Source organism: Tamandua tetradactyla, chromosome 4 (genome assembly GCF_023851605.1).
Source record: "Tamandua tetradactyla isolate mTamTet1 chromosome 4, mTamTet1.pri, whole genome shotgun sequence".
Classification (NCBI taxonomy): Eukaryota; Metazoa; Chordata; class Mammalia; order Pilosa; family Myrmecophagidae; genus Tamandua; species Tamandua tetradactyla.
The window spans coordinates 185,112,604-185,134,317 of record NC_135330.1 but is presented as its reverse complement, the minus strand read 5'-3'; the positions used below and the strand labels follow the sequence as shown (position 1 = coordinate 185,134,317).

At 41.4% G+C, this 21,714-nt stretch overlaps 1 protein-coding gene across 2 annotated transcripts in view; it reads right to left on the bottom strand.

Moving 5' to 3' along the window:
* Window positions 1–21,714, bottom strand: part of PARP4 (poly(ADP-ribose) polymerase family member 4) — a 133,954-nt gene that overhangs the window by 30,932 nt on the left and 81,308 nt on the right. For both annotated transcript variants that reach the window (XM_077158767.1, XM_077158766.1), the window contains exons 21-27: window positions 16,501–16,638; window positions 8,364–8,559; window positions 6,660–6,727; window positions 5,840–6,027; window positions 2,388–2,487; window positions 1,675–1,845; window positions 1,319–1,399 (exon numbers count right to left, since the gene is read on the bottom strand). In XM_077158767.1, the coding sequence (XP_077014882.1) occupies window positions 1,319–1,399; window positions 1,675–1,845; window positions 2,388–2,487; window positions 5,840–6,027; window positions 6,660–6,727; window positions 8,364–8,559; window positions 16,501–16,638 (942 nt within the window). The remainder of the gene's footprint in view (window positions 1–1,318; window positions 1,400–1,674; window positions 1,846–2,387; window positions 2,488–5,839; window positions 6,028–6,659; window positions 6,728–8,363; window positions 8,560–16,500; window positions 16,639–21,714) is intronic.

Sequence of the window (21,714 nt, the reverse complement as noted above, 5' to 3'; positions counted from 1 at the left end):
GAAAACCTTCTTGACCGAAAGGGGGAAGAGAGAAATGAGACAAAATAAAGTGTTAATGGCTGAGAGATTCCAAACAGAGTCGAGAGGTTATCCTGGAGGTTATTCTTACATATTATATAGATATGCCCTTTTTAGTTTATGGTGTATTAGAGTGGCTAGAGGGAAGTGCATGAAAATGTAGAACTGTGTTCCAGCAGCCATGTTTCTTGAAGATGATTGTATAATGATATAGCTTTCGCAATGTGATCGTGTGATTGTGAAAACCTCATGTCTGATGTTACTTTTATCTACGGTATGGACCGATGAGTAAAAAATATGAATAAAAAAATAAACATATAATAGAGGGAACAAAGGTTAAGTACTATTGGTCAATGAAAGGAGTGGTAAGGCGTATGGCATATATGAGTTTCTCTTTTTTTCTTTTTTTTTCTGGAGAGATGCAAATGTTCAAAAAAATGATCATGTTGATGAATACACAACCATGCGATGATATTGTGCGCCATTGATTGTAACCATGCCAAGAATGTTCATATGTCAAGAATGTTGGTATATCAGTTCATTGTTTATAATAAAAATATTACCCCCTTAGATTAAATTTTTAAAGCAATATAGCAAGTCCCTTAGGTTCCATACATAAACCACCGGCAAATAATAAGTCAATAATGATTGATTCAGTGCCAAAAAATAAGCTGTATTTTCTAAAACAAAGCTTCAGCAATGTCTGGGAAATGGTTGATATCGGTATATAAATACTCCTATTAATATCACACTAAATCCACAGTATATATAGATTAAGAATTTTCAAAGCCAAACTATAGTGGAGTCAGTTTGCAAATACTGCAAACTTTTTGGCAGTGATTAATTTAATTTTAATAAAAAAAATGGAAAAACCGAACACATCCTCAACATTTTACGTCTTGCTCTTCATCCAGTACTGTTCTATTTAATACTTAAACACACACACACACACACACACACACACACACAGAAATGGCCCAGTGGCACTTAACTTCTATTGAGTCATGGCCATCTTTGAGAATTTTGCTAGACTAGAAAAATTTTCATCCATAAAATGCAGTAAGTTACACTTATTGAAGACCAGCTATGGACACAGACTCAAGAACAGGTGAAGAACCTGTATGTTAGAAACTGAGGAACAGCATCCTCATTTTTAGAGATAACAGACTCCATATTGCAGACTGAAACTTCAACACAGAAAAACAATGACAAAGGAAGTAAGTGCATCAAAGGCTATATATTAATATATAAAGTTATGACTTTGGAACAATGGATTCCTATTTTAAGTTTTGACTCTTACAGTTCCAGTTGTCTTCTGAAGTTCAGTAGTTGACACCATTGTACAAAATTCTTTCTCTTGAATTAATGCACAGAGAGTTGCCTGAAATAGGACAAAGTAATTCCTTATTAGCATTTCTACTCTAGGGTATCTGGGTTAGTTTACCAGTGATTTCCTCTCCCCTTTGAAATGGAAACTAAGAAGCTCTCAGGCACCCTTGGAGAACCACCATCTTTCTTTTCAGAAGGAGAAAATCTGTCAATAAACTATGGGATTTGGAGGAGAAGGAGGGAGAGGAAGAAGAAAAAGAAAGAGAAAAAAATTATTAGCACAACACATTACTCTTCCCAAAGTAAAACAACCTGTGTTGTTCCTACCTGTGTACAGTGAGGAATGAATCCGAAGACAAGGAGCCGGTCATCGTGGAACAAGGACCTCACCTGGGAGGGGGCCTGCATGGGCCTGGGGTAGTTTGTACTTAGTTGCTGCCATTTGACGGAGACAGAGTGGCAACTCGGAGATCGGGATCGAGTCATTTGATCCTTTATCTATTTATAAAAAATGATTTATTTCTCTTTCCATTTTTGCATTCAGAAAATAGAATTCTTGTGATATAACACTATTTAAAATACATTTTGTATTCTATTTGTTCGGATTTTGTAGTTCTTTGTTTTTTTTCCTTTCCTGCTACAGAATACTTTTCAAAAAACATTGCAAATGGAATTTAAAAAAAATAGCACTATTACATAATTTAAATTTATAAAGTGAATACAATTATTTCACTAGCCAATATGCAACTCTAGGTAAATTACAAAAATTAAATCTAGCAAAACATGTATAATACTTTTTAGAATCAGTGCATGACACTTCATAAACTGTAAACCAAATTATTAGCTAGGAGAATGAATTAAGTGTTTACTGTGTTTCTGCTAGGAACAAAAGGAAGGGTAACAAAGAGCAGGTGCACAGACCTTTGGTAGGTTTTCCATTTCATTAATGAAAACACATAAGCTACTTAATTAAACATGTAAGAAGATAATGTTTCTAAATATAAACACAAGAATGGAGATAAGATGTTTAAAAAACGTACCTGTTTTTTCCAACTATGTTTGGATTTTGATTTAAAATATTCAAATACTCCAGCACCACACTGGGATAAAGTCCTTAAGATGTGACGATTTGCTGTAGAACTAATGGAATTTCACGTTTTAGGAAAAAAAAAAGTGTATGTTAACAAAGTTGACAAAGCTCAAAGCTCAACAGGGGATAAATATGTTACATAATGAAAAAAATCTTTAAAAAAAAAACACCCAACAAAGGCGATATGACATGAAGACAAATTTATTCTTCTGTGTCTAAGGTTAGAGAGAGAAAATGTATGACAGTGTGAAACATCTGAATGTTAGGGTAATTAAAGTTACTACATATCAAAGGACATATTTATCTCTGATGATAAAAGTACTAGAAAATAGAAGAAATCTTTGACTGGATTTATCTAAGGAGGGAGTGAATGACTGAAATACCCCCAAAAGGGATCAGAATGCTGATAAAGACATTAACCTACTTCCAATGAATGCCAAAGTGACCCTATCCCAAAGGCTAAGAACTGGCAAATTCAGCTAATAAAGTCTGTATTTTAATATATGCTACATCAAATCTAGCTCAAGCAAAGAAAATCTTTTGTTTAAATGACAAGGGTCCTATTAATTTTCGATAATAATTCCTCAACTATTTTAGAGGATTTCCTTCTGAAATATTAAAGAATGACATATTAGGAATGACATTTTTTAGGAAGAGAGTTTAAGAAAGTTATTTCTGAAATTTTTTTTAGGCTATTGATAAAGATTTGTCTATACTCCTCAAAATTAACTGGCAGTGATTTGAAAACACTCAAGACAGGGTTTATTTGCATTTTATAGATATAGTCGGCTAGTCAGGTTGGTTAGAATGCCTTTTTTGTTGTTGTTATTGTTGGCAGAATTCATTTTCTTGTAGTCGTAGGAATTGAGGGCACTGGCTTTATCTTTTTTTTTGGATTCTGAGGGCAGGTCTGTCACTTTTCAAAAAAAAAAAAAAGGCTTAGTGGTGGTGACATACATAGATCAAGAAAATCTCCCATTTTTACCAGTTTCAAGTATACCATTCAGTAGTGTTGCTGCATTCACAATGCTGTGCCACTGTGGTTAGAGTCTTTTGTGCTTCCACCGTGTGGCCACAGAGGACAAGTTATTCTAATAGGAAGGAGGTAGAAAGAGCACTCTCCACTCCTGAAGAGCTAATTTGTAAATGCAGACATGCACGTGTAAAGCAAGGCAGCAACATTTAGAAAGATCATAAAAACCTGGCAGAAAATCAATGACAATTACAGCACCCTCAGGCTGGACCTTGCTAACCAGCACAAATCCTCTTAGGGGAGGCTGACTGAGGCCCAGTCCTAATGGACCCTGTCCCACCCACCCCGCTCACCCTCCGTCACAACACCTTGCTATTTTCTGAGTTACCTTTTGATGTACTCCATTACCTGTTGGCTGTCTGTCCACCTGGCTAGAATGAAAGCAGCCAGTGCAGTGTCCTTCACATGATATGCACTTGGGGAATAAGGACGCAGTCAGCCATCGATTGGCTAAGGGACCTGAGCCTTGATCACCAGCAGGGACTTGGCTCTCTGGAGTTGAGGCAGATACCTCGTGTGCAGCATGCAGCCTGGAATGGGGGTTGCTGGTGGAGTAAGGGAGGCTAGGAAGGATTTACTAAAGCACCAGCTCAAGCTAGTGAAAGGGAAAGAATGATTCCTGTGCAGGACCAGGACCCACAAGCTCACAGGGAAAGCCCTATCATTAAAGATTCCTGGTGGACCCCACATGAAGCCGGAGTTATTTTACTTGGTCTGTAATGCCCCATCGCCTTGGATGACTGAGAAAAGGATTTGGAGCTGTAATGAGGAGAAGGGGAAGGAAGAGGAGAAAGGGCCCTTGGGGCAGACAGCAGGGAACCTCCGAGGGGCCCAGCTCCCTGGGCACAGGAGCCTAGAGTCGGTCAAGGGCACTGAGAGGAGGCCTTTCAACCCAGGATGGTAGAGCTGCCCTGTCATTCCCATAGGACCCTCATCTCCATCCCAAGTAGTGCCAAGGGGAGGGCGCAGGAGGGATGAGCCAGGCTGTGGTGCAGTGCCTCAGAACACAACAGAGGAACTTGGACTCATTTACTAGAAAGGGAGCTGGTGCAGGAAGCACTCAGAGCAAATCTGGGGTAAGCACAGATGAGCACGCTCTATGCAGACATAAGTCTTTTGTTCAATAGTTTCTTTATAATTGCACAAGAACCTCAATGCAACCAGAAAAAGCAAACTTTATTGTGGAAGGGCTTAATTCCAACAAAGAAAAGGCGTTCCGTATAGAAAGATTCCCTTTATAGGGTTTGTAGCTGAAAGTTAGGATTTAAAAAATAATTAAGTGCCTGCCCACGCAAAAAAAAAAAAAAAAAAATTTAAGATTACTGATTCATTATATAGATATTTCTCTTTACTTTCTAGAGTATTAGAATAGCCAGAGGAAATTACCTGAAATTACTGAACTGTAATCCAGCTATCTTGATTTTTTATGAGTATATTACTAGTAGCCTTTATGTTGTGATTGTGAAAACATTGTAATGATGCCCACCTATACTCCCTTATTCTATATTTCAACAGCCCCTAATATTTATTAATGAAGGACCCTGAGTCAGCCCAGAACTAACCTACCCCAATTCCAAAACTATCTTGCTAGCTAGCCTTGCCATCTTGAGCCATTGTGCTCATTATCCTAAAATATGCCCATCTTTTGATACTATAAATCTGTCAGAGTTACTGCAGCTCGAGGAGACAGATTCAGGCCAGTAGGTCAGCTGCCTCTTTTTGTGCCTAGGAGCAAATTGTCTCTTTGAAATCCGAGGGGCTCAGAAACTGGTCACTTTAGTGAACTGGGTAGAGAACCCACTAATTCTGATCGGTATCAGTTTCGACAATTCAAATGCTCACAGCAGTGAGGAGGGTGAGGCAATAAGCCAAGCAAACTGGACCAGGACTACGTCACACTGGTCAGTACTGCTTCCCCTGAACTGCTGTCGAAAAAGGCAATGCAGGGGTGTATGTCCAGGTTTCTTAAGACAAGTTGGAAATCGGGAGTTTGATGCACAATAATAATATCTAACATTTACTTGGTATTCACCATATGCCAGCTCTGTGCTACGCATTCCATATACTAGCTCACTTGATCCACACAACAACCCTAGGGGGCAGGTATTTCTATTACTATCACCATTTAACGGAAGAGAGGTTATGCACCTGCCCAACTTCACGGCTAGTAAGTGGTTGACTCAGGTTTTGGAACCCAGGCAGTCTGGCCTCTAGGTCCTTGCTCTTCACCTCTGTGCTACACAGCTTCCATATAACAGTACCAACCTCAAAACCTGCAAAGGTGTCGTGCAGCTCAACAACAAGTAGCCACCTGCAGGCTGTCATCTTTATCCCTGGTTTCCCCACTTGACTAAATCTCTGACACTTACCCGACCCCACAGCTGAACAGTCTGGTGTGCTGAACACTTCTGCTCACAAGCTGGAGGGTGAGGCTCTCATTCTGGACATGCCCATCAGATATGAGGAGAATGTTTCGTAACCCCTGAGAAGGGGATAGCAAATTTAAATAGCGGAGTGTTTTCCAGAAGTCAGTATTTCCCATGGTAGGTGTAGCAGACTGGAGGGAAAGAAAGCGAAAGATTATTTACTCCTTTTTGAGTACGTTCACCATTAACAGAAATCATTTACTAAATCACATGTCTTCTAATGCTGGTTTAGAAATACTGTTGATGAAAAGATCATTTTTCTTATTATACATATGTGGAACAACTCTACTTATGCCCTTTTAGTTTACTTTCATGTCATATGGTAACTATAATATTATCACTTTGCCCTTATTTACCTCTTTACAATCTTCAAAGAACTACTACATATATACTGTTTAAGAGAAGGAATATCATATAATAAGCACTACTGAGTTTACCAACTAATCTGAGGTGGTGACTGATTCTCAGCTTGCTCCATCTTAAAAGGAAGAGAAAAAGATAGAGGGAAACATTCCCAAACTGTGAATGGTGGTTGCATTTAGGTGATGGGGTATGGGACTATACTTTTTTCTACCTTTTTAATTTCCACTTTTCCTTTAGTGAATTAATATCATTTGTATTAATGAACAGAAAGAGCCCAACCACACATGAAAACAGAAGAACAAGTGCTGTTCTGAAGATGGCCTCCCAGGAAGCATGTTCTGGGCAGGAACATGGAAACTTCGTAGTAAAAACTCAGGAGACAAGGAAGGCTGTTACTCACCATAATGAACTCTGTAGGCATGTCATTGCTTATGATGTACTTAGGATAGGAAAATAATTCCTGGTAACCTGTGTGATAAGATGGGCATGAGTTGTTGCGATGAGATAGTCACTGTATTGATTATTAACAAATGATAATGCTACCTTATATCACCACTGTTTTCTTGAAGAACATTTTATTTTTTAGAAAACTAACTATGTTTGATCATTTGAACATATACAAAACCCACTACAGTATTCCTTTCAATTACAAATTCTAGTGCATTTGAATATACACTTTGCCATGCAAATGTTGAGTCTCTCCTAAAATTTCCACTATAGATGCAAGAAAAAACATCCTTGAGTATTTTTGTCCGTCTGATCTGGCAGCCAAGATTGAATGGAGGAATACAGGAAGGACCGAAAACATGAAGAGGGGGGTAGATAATTTTTGCAACTCAGAAATAACCTTGTCAACAGAGAAGAGCCTTTTATTCTACAAAAGGAACCTTAAAATTTGAATTTACATGATACATGTTGAAAAATGACTTCCCCTACACCCTTGCTGTCTGGTTAATTCTACTTTGAAAGGTTAAAAGCAAGTTTAGATCAAAAGCTAGCATCAAATGGAATAGTTCTTCCATTTGATGCTAGGATATTGTGTAAACCCAGGATGAATTTGGTGAATTGGCAATCTGAAATTTGCCCTTGTAACTTCAAAGTTTATATGTATGAAGCCTGGAAGCTTGCTCAAGAAGGTTTTTACCTCATGAAAGAATAAGTGACAAGAGGTTTTACTAAGAACATTTTGTCTGCTAGACAGAAAAAAGTTATGAGTTAAATTAAATGTGTAGACCTCAGTTCTAGAACCTGTCTCTTATGCAAAGTAGGTGTAGGCGTGCCCAAATAGCACAGGCAGTGTGGCCACTGAAAAAGGGCACATTCTCCATATGTGTACTCTGCACCTGCTCTCCCCCTAGCTCATTTGACTTCTCCCTGCCATCAGCACGTAGACACCCACTCAGTCATGAAGTTGGACAGACCTGCTGAGTGGCACAGAATACCAGAATTAGTAGGACATGGGGTGTCCCTGCATTCCATCCTGTGTTCCTTCTCTCATCCCTAGAGTACCTTCCTCTCCTGGCTGTGATGTCACTGAGGCCCTGCCAGGAGGATGAGATCATCTTTCTCTTAATTGTAATGACTTCATGTTTCCTGAGACTATTCCTTATAGACTTTCTGGGACAGTATTGATTTCAAATGTTCTGTTCTTATATTTAAGATCCTCATACTTGCTTTTGGTTCAGTTAATAGTAATATTAATAATAAATCAAAGGTTTTATATTTGGTCCCACTAGTAGAAATGATAATGGTAATATTTAGGTAGCTCTTCACACATCACAGGTACTGTTTAAAGTACTTTATACACATTAACTCAATTATTGCAATAAACATATGGGGTAGGGACTGTTACTTCATTTTACAGATGAAAAAAAGGCACAAAAAGTTCAAGTAACTTGCCCACGGTGCCACATATAGTTAGTTAAGTGGTAGAGTTGCAATTTGGGCCTAGAAAATGTGGCTCCAGAGCTCCTGTTCTTAAACCTTATACTATGCTACACTCACTCTACAGACCTTCTGGTCTACCAACACTCACGGAGTCTACACCTGAGTGTGTTCATGTCAGAGACGAAGCATCTTTGGGCTAGAGCTACAGAGTACTCACCTGTGCCAAATTTGATGATGTTTACTTTTTGCTTCTTATCCATCAGGGACAGGGCATATAAGGCAATTTGCTTGGCTTGCACAAATGCTGCACCCTCCATAGAATTGGAGCAATCAAGACAAATGATCACTTCACTGTTCTCAGCTATTTCAGGGAGGGTGACACTGAAATCTGGCTGAAACACAAGCATGCAAGCCTAAAAGTAGAAAAAAAAGAAAAAAGGCTCATTATTGCTGCCTCTTATCACTTTAAACAGGAGTAACATGTTGTTTAGACTTGTACTACATTGTGTTGAGACCACAAAATTTTAATCTAAAAACCTAACACCACGATCTTTGTAAATAGTTGACAAAAATTAAAGATGTAATTGGGATATTAAATAAAGAATGCTCCCCTAGGAACTAGCAAGGATCCACCCCTGCTTAGGCAAGATACTGCTGCAGGGATTTCTAACTCTGATAGGTATGTGCCAATTGCCATGGTAATGGTTGGAAAAAAAAAGCCCATAAGTTTCAAAGAAGGGAGACACATAAACCCACCACACATATTTATCATATACATACAATATTTCATTTAAAGCATATGCAATATATGAAAACCCACATTTATAGAAAGATAAATTAAAATGTTTTTCTTTTCTTTACTAAAAGGGCCCATCAATTTCTACATCCTTAAAATACCATGCCCCACTGTGGCATTTGAAGATGATATGAAAGCCGCTATGTTAAATCCAGGAATCTCTCCAGCAGCTGTTTCCCAACATGCTTTTCTACCAAGGAGATATGTTTGTTAAAAATGAGAGTAAAGGTGAGTTTATTCTCTTCCAAGTCTTTACGCTCCTGGTCGTACTAGTGCATGAAATTTCTCTGTAAAGACTGGAACTCATCATCCATGATATTATCCTCTAAATATCCAACTCCAGCATCAACTTTGCATCAGAGGCGAAAGAGAGGGACAGAGCTGTATTAGTTAGGGTTCTCTAGAGAAACAGAATCAACAGGGAACACTTGCAAATATAAAATTTATGAAAGTGTCTCACGTGACCGTAGGAGAGCAGAGTCCAAAATCCACAGGGCAGGCTGCGAAGTCGATGACTCCAATGGATGGCCTGGATGAACTCCACAGGAGAGGCTCACCAGCCAAAGCAGGAATGGAACCTGTCTCCTCTGAGTCCTCCTTAAAAGGCTTCCCATGATTGCATTTAGCATCACTAATTGCAGAAGACACTCCCCTTTGGCTGATTACAAATGGAATCAGCTGTGGATGTAGCTGACGTGATCATGACCTAATCCTATGAAATGTCCTCACTGCAACAGACAGGCCAGCGCTTGCCCAATCAGATGAACAGGTACCACAACTTGGCCAAGTTGACACCTGTCCCTAACCATGACAGTCCACCCCTTGTCAACTTGGCACCTATATATATATATATGTATATATATCACCTTAGACCATACTTAATTTCCAAATGAAAACAAATAAGCACACATTTTTTCTTTTACCTGACAATACTCAACTGTCCTGCATATAACTGGAAACACATTAAATCTCTCCAGAATAGCGTGCAAATCCTTGGGCAACATTCACTCTTAAACTTGATATCTTACAATTTAAATAGTATAACACAAACAAAAGAGCATTACAGTCCTCGTTTATGTAACTGATCACGTGGTCGAAGTTCATATCTTATCACTACCTTCTTCCACTACCCATTCCATGTTCCCTTTCCCCTCAGCAAGCACTTCAGCTGGCCGTGGTTCTTTGCCTGGTGGGGTGACCCAAACCTTCATTCCTGAAGTCTCAGAGCCATTAGTGGTCCTGCCTGGATTGTGCTGTTGCAGTTTTTCATTGATTTTAATCACAGGGCATGGTAGTACTAATAGACGCCCCAGGGAATCTCCTATATTCCAAGAAAACTCTTCTTTCCCTCCATTATGTAGTTGCAGTCCTACTTCCTTCTGATAGTCAGGGTCAATTACCCCAGACAATAATGTAATCCCCTTCTTGGTGTGTTGATCCAGAGGCATAAGTAGCCCAAAGTGGCCAGGTGGCAATCTTAACTTTCAGTTCAGTGGTATCACTGTTGTTTCTCCTGGAGAAAGCACACCCCGCTTTCGAACTAAAACCTGTAGACCAGCAGAACTCAGGGTAGCAGGGACAGGAAGCAAAAATTTTCCTAGTGGATCACTAGGAGTAATAGTGAGTGGCACCACACCCATTTCCACCCCTTGATTCCTGGACCCATGGATCCTGGCTATGGGAGAAATAGCACCATACAGCGGACGCTGATTCAGAGCATACACAGCTTCCTGGAGAACATTACCCAAGCCTTTCAAGTTTTTGCCACCTAGTTGGCACCGTAATTGAGTTTTCAAAAGGCCATTCCATCGTTCTATCAATCCAGCTGCTTCTGGATGATGGGGAACATAGTAAGACCAGAGAATTCCATGAGCATGTGCCCATTCCCGCACTTCATTTGCTGTGAAGTGTGTTCCTTGATCCGAAGCAATGCTATGTGGAATACCATGATGATGGATAAGGCATTCTGTAAGCCCACGGATAGTAGTTTTGGCAGAAGCATTGTGTGCAGGGAAAGCAAACCCATATCCAGAGTATGTGTCTATTCCAGTTAGAACAAATCACTGCCCCTTCCATGAAGGGAGTGGTCCAATGTAATCAACCTGCCACCATGTAGCTGGCTGGTCACCTCGGGGAATGGTGCCATGTCGGGGGCTGAGTGTGGGTTTCTGCTGCTGGCAGATTGGGCATTCAGCAGTGGCTGTAGCCAGGTCAGCCTTGGTGAGTGGAAGTCCATGTTGCTGAGCCCATGCATAACCTCCATCCCTACCACCATGACCACTTTGTTCATGAGCCCATTGGGCAATAACAGGAGTTGCTGGGGAAACAGGCTGACTGGTATCCATAGAACGGGTCATCTTATCCACTTGATTATTAAAATCTTCCTCTGCTGAAGTCACCCTCTGGTGTGCATTCACATGGGACACAAATATCTTCATGTTTTTAGCCCACTCAGAAAGGTCTATCCACATACTTCTTCCCCAGACCTCTTTGTCACCAATTTTCCAATTATGGTCTTTCCAAGTCCCTGACCATCCAGCCAAACCATTAGCAACAGCCCATGAGTCAGTATACAAACGCACCTCTGGCCAGTTTTCCTTCCAAGCAAAATGAACAACCAGGTGCACTGCTTGAAGTTCTGCCCACTGGGAGGATTTCCCCTCACCACTGTCCTTCAAGGACACCCCAGAAAGGGGTTGTAATGCTGCAGCTGTCCACTTTCGGGTGGTACCTGCATATCGTGCTGAACCATCTGTAAACCAGGCCCGAGTTTTCTCTTCCTCAGTCAATTCACTGTAAGGAACTCCCGAAGAGGCCATAGCTCTGGTCTGGGAAAGAGAAGGTATGTGGCAGCAGGAGTGGAAACCATGGGCATTTGTGCCACTTCTTCATGTAACTTACTTGTGCCTTCAGGACCTGCTCTGGCTCTATCTCGTATATACCATTTCCACTTTACAATAGAGTGCTGCTGTGCACGTCCAACTTTATGGCTTGGTGGGTCAGACAACACCCAACTCATGATAGGCAACTCAGATCTCATGGTAACTTGGTGGCCCATGGTTAAGCGTTCAGTCTCTACTAAGGTCCAGTAGCAGGCCAAAAGCTGTTTCTCAAAAGGAGAGTAGTTATCTGCAGCAGATGGTAAGGCTTTGCTCCAAAATCCTAAGGGTCTGCATTGTGATTCTCCAATAGGGGCCTGCCAAAGGCTCCAGACAGCATCTCTATTTGCCACTGACACTTCCAGCACCATTGGATCTGCTGGATCATATGGTCCAAGTGGCAGAGCAGCTTGCACAGCAGCCTGGACCAGTCGCAGAGCCTCCTCTTGTTCAGGTCCCCACTCAAAATTAGCAGCTTTTCTGGTCACACGATAAATGGGCCGGAGTAGCACACCCAAATGAGGAATATGTTGTCGCCAAAATCCAAAAGACCAACTAGGCGTTGTGCCTCTTTTTTGGTTGTGGGAGGGGCCAGATGCAGCAATTTATCCTTCACCTTAGAAGGGATATCTCGACATGCCCCACACCACTGGACACCTAGAAATTTTACTGAGGTGGAAGGCCCCTGTATTTTTGTTGGATTTATCTCCCATCCTCTGACACGCAAATGCCTTACCAGTAAATCTAGAGTAGTTGCTACTTCTTGCTCACTAGGTCCAATCAACATGATATCATCAATATAATGGACCAGTGTGATGTCTTGTGGGAGGGAGAAACGATCAAGGTCTCTGCAAACAAGATTATGACATAGGGCTGGAGAGTTGATATACCCCTGAGGTAGGACAGTGAAAGTATATTGCTGACCTTGCCAGCTGAAAGCAAACTGTTTCTGGTGGTCCTTACTAATAGCTATTGAGAAAAAAGCATTTGCCAGATCAATAGCTGTATACCAGGTACCAGGGGATGTATTGATTTGCTCAAGCAATGATACTACATCTGGAACAGCAGCTGCAATTGGAGTTACCACCTGGTTGAGTTTACGATAATCCACTGTCATTTTCCAAGACCCATCTGTTTTCTGCACAGGCCAAATAGGAGAGTTGAACGGGGATGTGGTGGGAATCACCACCCCTGCATCTTTCAAGTCCTTAAGAGTGGCAGTAATCTCTGCAATCCCACCCAGGAATCCAGTATTGTTTCTGATTTACTATTTTGCTTGGTAGGGGCAGTTCTAGTGGCTTCCACTTGGCCTTTCCCACCATAATAGCCCTCACTGCACGAGTTAGAGAACCAACGTGGGGATTCTGCCAGTTGCTCAGTATGTCTATGCCAATTATACATTCCGGAACTGGGGAAATAACTACAGGATGGGTCCGGGAGCCCACTGGACCCACTGTGAGACGGACCTGAGCTAAAACTCCATTGATCACCTGGCCTCCATAAGCCCCCACTCTGACTGGTGGTCCAGAGTGACGTTTTGGGTCCCCTGGAATTAATGTCACTTCTGAACCAGTGTCTAATAATCCCCGAAATATCTGATCATTTCCTTTTCCCCAATGCACAGTTACCCTGGTAAAAGGCCGTCGGTCTCCTTGGGGAAGACTTAGAGGAAGGTTAACAGTATAAATTTGTGGTAGTGTAACAGGTTTCTCCCCCATAGGGACCTGGCCTCCCCTTCATTCAAGGGGCTCAGGGTCTGTAAACTGTTTCAAGTCTGGAAATTGATTAAGGGGCCGTGACTCTGTGTTTTTGTAATTCAGGTTACACTTCTGTTCCCTTGACCTAGAACTCTTTTGTTTATACAGCTCCAACAAGAACTTAGTAGACTGCCCTTCTACTGTATTTCTAGGCACCCCATGATTTACTAGCCAATGCCACAAATCTCTGCGTGTCATATAATTTTGATGCCTCCTTTGAGTTTGTTGTCTATTATAATAGCCGCGTCTACCCTGTCTTTGGTGATTAAGTGCTGCCACCTGGCTTCTGCCAACTCGGGATCCTGTCATCCCCATTGTGTTTAAGGATTCCAGCTCAGTGACAGCAGTTCCTACAGTAATATCTGACCTACAGAGAAGTGCAACCACAGAGCTCTTGAGGGATGATGGTGCTAGTCTCACAAACTTATTTCTCACTGTTCTGGTAAAAGGTGCATCCTCTGGACATTCCTGGGGTTTAAGAGCAGGCTTTGCATGATAAATCCACTCTAACATCCCAATCTCTCTAAGCCTCTGGATCCCCTCATCTACATTTTACCAGGACAGTTCTGGCATTTCAACCTCAGGTAATGTTGGCCACCTTTTGATCCATGTTTCAACCAACCACCCAAACAAGCTGTTAACACCTTTTCTAACTGCTCGAGCTATAACATTGAATGCAGAATCTCTGCTTAGTGGGCCCATATCAATAAATTCAGCCTGATTCAGCCTTATATTCCTCCCACCATTATCCCACACTCTTAAAATCCATTGCCACACATATTCCCCTGATTTCTGTCTATATAAATTGGAAAACTCACACAGTTCTTTTGGAGTATAACGTACCTCCTCATGTGTGATACTTTGTACCTCACCTTTAGGGGCCTGTTGGGACTTTAGTCTAGTTATAGGTCTAGAAGAAATGAGGGGTGGTGGGGGTGGGTCATGAAAAGAATTAGAAATATCTTCCAAGCCATTTGCTTCAGGGCTTTCATTTGCAGTTTCACCTGGTGAAACAGGATTAATAACTCTAGGGCTAATCCCTTCAGGAGGAGGTTGGGTGGCCAATTCCTCAAGGCAGGCTGGAGGTGGGGCGGCTATGTCCTCAGGGCAGACTATTACAGGGTTATCTAAAGAAGGCTCAGCATGGTCTAGGGTTTCAACCTCACCCCCAACATCATTATCAATCCATATGTCACCATCCCATTTTTCAGGGTCCCACTTCTTTCCAATCAATGCCCTCACTTTAACAGCAGACACCATGCAAGACTGAGATTTCAGTTTACGTTGTAAAGTTGCTACTCTAACAATAAGATTCTGAGTCTGATTTTCACAGATCTCAAGTCTACGGCTACAGGAAATAAAATTTTCCTTCAGGATACTCATAGAAACCTCTACATCTTTCAGATGGCACTTAAGCTTCTTGTTTGAAGCCTTAAGCCCATCCCTTTCACCCTTTAATGTAGACAGTGTATCTAACAACAACCAACCAACATCTCTATAACTTTTATTTCTACAAAACTCTGTAAAGGTGTCAAAAACATTATCCCCCAGAGTCTGGCTTCGTACAAGCGAAGCATTAGGAGAATCGAATGATGATATTTTGACTATCTCCTTTGCCAACTCAGTCCATGGATTGGGAGTGTCATTCTGATTACGGGAATCAGAGTCCTTAGTGTCTCTGAGCCCAGTCAGAGTAGAAAACCATTCATAAAAACCCATTTTTAAGATTCTTTTCCTTAAGAACCACTCCTGGTACCAAGATGTATTAGTTAGGGTTCTCTAGAGAAACAGAATCAACAGGGAACACTTGCAAATATAAAATTTATGAAAGTGTCTCACGTGACCGTAGGAATGCAGAGTCCAAAATCCACAGTGCAGGCTGCGAAGCCGATGACTCCAATGGATGGCCTGGATGAACTCCACAGGAGAGGCTCACCAGCCAAAGCAGGAATGGAACCCGTCTCCTCTGAGTCCTTCTTAAAAGGCTTCCCATGATTGCATTTAGCATCACTAATTGCAGAAGACACTCCCCTTTGGCTGATTACAAATGGAATCAGCTGTGGATGTAGCTGACGTGATCATGACCTAATCCTATGAAATGTCCTCATTGCAACAGACAGGCCAGCGCTTGCCCAATCAGATGAACAGGTACCACAACTTGGCCAAGTTGACACCTGTCCCTAACCATGACAGAGCAAAGCTCTCTTCCTCTAAGCTGCCCACGCTGCGCCGCATATAACCACGCTATGACCAGGCCTGTCCGTCTCCTGCCCAGCCCTGCTACCCGGCCCACCTGTCCCTCCCCTCTGCTGAGCCCCCGTGTGGAGGAGGAGACCTCGCCAGGGGCCACGGCCTGCCTCTGGCTCTGCGCGCCCCAGTCCCGCGTGATCCATCCTCGCTGCCCAGCCAGGCAGCTCTGCACCCGCCATCACCTCTGCAGTGGCAGGGTCCGTTACTCGTACAATTTATTTTATTAAGCAACCAATACTTAAAGTACGACTTGTATCATGTATCAGTTTATATTTTAACTTAAGAAGAGATCTTTCTCCACTGCCACACAAAACGGTCTTTAGCTATGAACAAATTTTTGTTTTTACAGTTTCTATATTTAAAAACTACAAAAAAGTACACAGACCCACGAATATATTAATGCCTGATGGCAGGTTTTCTTTCTCACGGGGATTAAGGTGACAATTGTGATCCCTATAGAGAACTATACCACATGTGTGTTTGGTTTAAAACCTCAGAGGTTTGTTTTGCTTGACAGCATAAATATTTTAGTTGTGGAATCTTGGGGTGATGAGAGTTCATTTTGTTATTCTAGTTTTTCACGACCATCAATAACTCCAAATTTAAATAACCTATTTATTCTAAAATAGTTTGTTAATAGTGACTGCAACTTCTAAATAAGAAACACCATACCTCGCTTTCTTTATCTGGATGTTTTTCAACCCACATTCGTGGGAGATATGCATCAGACAAACTTATATGGAGAGAAAATCCACTGCTGTCTATGGAACTACCTTCTACAGTGCTAATTACAGCTTTGCAGTCTGTGCGCTACAAAGTAAACAAACAAATCAACATCAGTAACAGTAAAGTAAAAGGTAGAATATTATCTTATCAATTTGCACTTACTCATCAAAGTTGAAAACACTAATTTTTTGCATAATCACCTTAACAATCACAATGTAGTCATAAAATACAAAATTATGAAATGTAATTTTAGAAGTGTTACCCCATCAGTTACTCTCCTGAAAGACTGTTTGACTTTTGACTTACACAACAAAACTTAGGAAGAAAGACTCAACTTGAGGTAGTCTCCAATGCTAACTTGAAGATACAGATCTGAATACTAGACTTATCTGAATATAGCAGAAAGCCTAGAATGTAAACTAGAAAATTAAATATAAATGTTACACCTATACTCTACTTGTAAATTATATTTTTATTCAGCAATTCCATTTCCAGGTATATACTCAAAAGAATAGAACAGGGACACACAAAAATACTTGAACTCCAATGTTCACAACAGTTCATATCACTATTCACAATAGCTGAAAGATGGAAACCACCTAGATACCCATCAACAGATGAATGGATAAACAAACTGTGATGTATACAACTAGAATACTATTCAGCCTTAAAAAGAATGAAGTTTTGATAAATGCGATAGAATGAAGAACCTTGAAAACATTATGCTAAATGAATAAGCCAGACGTAAAAGGACAAATATGATATGATTCCACATATATGAAATATCTATAATAAGCAAATTCATAAGGCTAGAAAGTAGATTAAGTTACCAGGGGCCAGAGGCAATAGGGAATCATTGCTTAATGGGTACATGGGAGTGCAATATTGTGATTGTAATTAATATCGCTGAATTTTACATATGAAAGTGGTTAAAATGGGAAATTTTCTGTTGTATATATGTCACTACAATAAATTTTTTTTAATTTTATTTTCATAAATTTGGAGTAACTGAAAATATAGATGATAAACTATAATATAATAAAGACAACATGGTAGATTGCACAATGGCCACAAATTTCTCCTATCCCAGTCTGAAACCCCTTTGCAATGTGACTTTGCAGTTCTTTTCCACCTCTCGAATGTGGAGTTGGCCACGTGACTTGCTTTGGCCATTAGATAATGTGATAGAGGCTGCGCTGGTTTGAAACGATGTGTGTACCCTAGAAAAGCCATGTTTTAATCCTAATTCCATTTTGTAAAGGCAGCCATTTTTCCTAATCCCTATTCAGTACTGTATATTTGAAACTGTAATTAGATCATCTCCCTGGAGATGTGACTCAATCAAGAGTGGTTGTTAAACTGGATTAGGAGAGTCTCTACCCATTTGGGAGGGTCTTGATTAGTTTACTGGAATCTTATAAAAGAGAACGACAAGAGAGAAAGCCAGGAGATTCTGAGAACACAGAATGATATAGCCACAAGAAGAGAGTCTACCAGCCAGCAACCTTTGGAGATGAAGAAGGAAAATGCCTCCTGGGGAACTTCATGAAACAGGAAGCCAGGAGAGAAAGCTAGTAGATGACACCGTGTTCGCCATGTGCCTTTCCAGATGAGCAAGAAATCCTGACTGTTCACCATGTGTCCTTCCAGCCAAGAGAGAGAAACCCTGAACTTCGTCATCCTTCTTGAATCAAGGTGTATTTCCCAGGATGCCTCAGACTGGACATTTCTATAGACTTGTTTTAACTGGGACATTTTCTTGGCCTTAGAACTATAAACTAGCAATTTATTAAATTCCCCTCTTTAAAAGCCATTCTGTTTCTGGTATATTGTATTCCAGCAGCGAGCAAACTAGAACAAAGGCAGAAGCTTGGAAAGTATGCTTGTGTAATAGGGTTTGTCCTCTCTTGTTGCTACTGGGAGTTCTTCCACCACTCTATGAATGAACCTGAGCTAACCTGCTGGATGATGAGAGGCATATGGCCATCACCCCAACTGACACCAGGCCAAGAGCAAGTGAGGCTATCCCAGACGATCCTGTACCAGTCAACCTGGTCCAGACCAGCCAATCCAAAGAACTGTGAGAAATAATAAATGCTTATTGTTTTAAGCCACGAAGTTTTGTGCTTGTTTATTATACAGCAAAAGCTAACTGATACTGAGGGCTTTTGGTGGGGGATGGAATAACCACATGTTTATCTCCACTCCCTAGAAAAATTTAAACCTCCCTATAATAAAAGGAAAGCAATAAAAAAGGTATAAATCCATAACAATATCGAGAACAGGGAAAAAGACAATGGCAGATGAGAGACGTCAATGGAATTTAGGAGGATGGAAAGTTGATGATGGAGGCATGGTGATTAACTTGGCAAAAGTGAAGGGAATTACCACCTGAGCACCTGTAGAAGGGATAGCTACAAGCAATGGCTTAATAGCCTTGCAGCCACTTGGGAAGTCTCACAAACTGGAGGCACTGGTACTGTAGAAAACAGAGGTACTGGTTAATAGACTATGTACTAGGCTGTCAGACCCCTCAGTCTCATCCCTACCTTAATAGCCAAGCAACTAGAACGATTTATCCACTCTTCTCTCACTAAAAGAAATGGGAGATTCATAACTTAAAGAATTTCAGTCAAATAGGATGCAGACTCATTCAGGAATTCAGGGCAGAATGGAGTAGAGGGCTGCGAAAAGGGGAATTGGTGATGGGCTACACCTGAAACGTGAGGTCCTTACTCGCCCTCCCCAGCTCCTGGGGACTGTTACTCGGGAAGTTAATGGAAATTGTGCTCTGCTAATTTGAGGGACTAAAACAAAAGGAAGGGTTAAACACACACATATACACATAAACCCAACAAAGAACACAGATGGAGGCTGGGTTAGCCAGCCATGCAGTGTCCAGGCCAGGCTGGAGCAGAAAGGTGAAAGGGAGGAGTCCTACAGAGGAAAAAAAGCAGAAATGGATTATGTGAAAGATTCAACAGTGTGAAGAATAGTATTGGGAAGTGTGCCAGTTTGAATCTATTAGGTGTCCCAGAAAAGCCATGTTTTAATCCTGATCCAATCTTGTAGGAGGCAACCATTTCTTTTAATCCTGATTCAACACTGTAGGATGGTATTTTTTATTAGATTATCTCCACAGAGCTGTGACATGCCCAGCTGTGGGTGTGACCTTTTGATTAGATGGAGATGTGCCGTCACCTATTCAAGGTGGGTCTTGATTATTTTACCAGAGTCTTTAAAAGGGGAAAGATTTTGGAGAAACCTCAGAGCTGAGCACAATCAATGTAGATGTTTGGCGACTGAGACAGAAAATAGACTGGGTGCTTAGCAAGAACTCCTGGAAATAGCCAGAACCTGAAGAGAAAAAAATCTCCTGCCCAGGCAGATGCTTAGCTGAGATGAAATCCAGAGTTTTGTCCAGGAACAGCTAAATGAATTCCCACAGACACTTAGAGAAGAAACCATGGGCATCAGAAGCTGGAAGCAACTGGACCAGGAATAAGGACTAGTAAGGACGACATACTAGCAAGTCGCCATGTGCCTTTGCAGTTGACAGAGGTGTTCCAGACACACTGGCCTTCCTTGAATTAAATTATCTTTTCCTGGATGCCTTAATCTAGACATTTTTATAGCCTTAGAACTGTAAATTCGCAACTTGATAAATTCCCCTTTTAAAAGCTGTTTCATTTCTGATATATTTCACTCCAGCAACTTTAACACCTAATTACGGGAGGGATTTTTACCAAGGTTTTAGAATATGAAAAGAAATAGGGACAGATTCCTAGAAAACTAAGCAAACAAAAAAGGTAACATTCCTCTTCCCCTCTGGGAATTAAAGATATAGGAAAAGAAAATGTAAACAGAATACATTTCTTAGCTCAATGGTAAACAGCATTCTCATGGTTGTAATAATTGAAACACTGACTATTGATTTAACCAAAAATTGTGATAAAATTGTTTTGGAAAAAAGGGTAGAGAAAAGGGGGGAAGTGAAGCGAATGGAGGGGGTAAGAGAGCTAAATTCTCATCCATTATACTAGGAAGTCAAAAGATAATTTGTGGAGAACAACTACTAAATAACCAGAAACAGTACAGAACAGTTCCTGGAGCCACGATAGTGACCGGACACACAGCGCACCCCAGTCTGGACCAGCTGGACTGGCTGCAAGCACCCCCCAGAACCGTGAGTTCCCAAAGCTGTGGAGGCCAGCGCCCCTCCCCCACAGGCCGCTTCCCAGAGGGGAAAGGAAAGGACTTTACCAGCAGCAGGGACTGGGTACAATCAAACACCAATTGTGGAACTAATTAACAAATTCTGACTACTAAAAATAGGCCCCCAGCTTAGGTGAACCTGATCAAAGCGGAGGTTGTTCATTTTTGCCCCGGCGCCAAGGGGGCAGGACTGACAGAAAAAGGGGGAAAAAAAAGAAGGAAACAGAGATTTTTGTGGCTGTGTTTCTACAAAGGCTTGACTGCCTTTGGATATAGCAGCAGGACTTTTCAGGCTGCAACTGCCCCAGGTATAGGCAGAAGTGAGCTCTTTTGGGGGCCTATCTGGAGCTTGTGCCTTCCCCAGGGGAGGGGTGAAGCCCCACCCAGGTGGAATCCCTCCATCAAGGAATTCAGACACCAGGGTTTGGTAATTTGAAGCCATTAAAACCAGCCTACAACCTCTCCTCTGTCTCCACCATGCCCCCAGCAGGGAGAGTCTGCCAAAGTTAAAGGTACTGCATCATCTTATGCTGGTGGGACCTGCAGTCAGACAAGCGCCACATACTGGGCAGGATAAGAAAAACAGAGTCCAGAGACTTCACAAGAAAGTCTTTCAACCTGCTGAGTCTCACCCTCAGGGAAAACCGACGCAGGTGACTCTTTCCTCCTGATAGGAGGCCAGTTTGGTCTGGGAAAATCTGGCTGGGGTCTATAATATCTAAGTAGACCCTCCTAAGTGTGTGTGGGGGAAAGGCACCACACAAGCAGGGCAAGAAACAAGAAAACAAGAACTGAAAAATTCTCCTATGTTAAACAAAACTTAAGCTAAAGGTCCAGATAAAGCTGAACGGAATGTCAAAGAACAGATAGACAACAAACTCATCCAGCAAGAAAACCCTAGATAAAAGAAGTGAAAGCAATTTCCAGAATAAACTAATTAAGGTA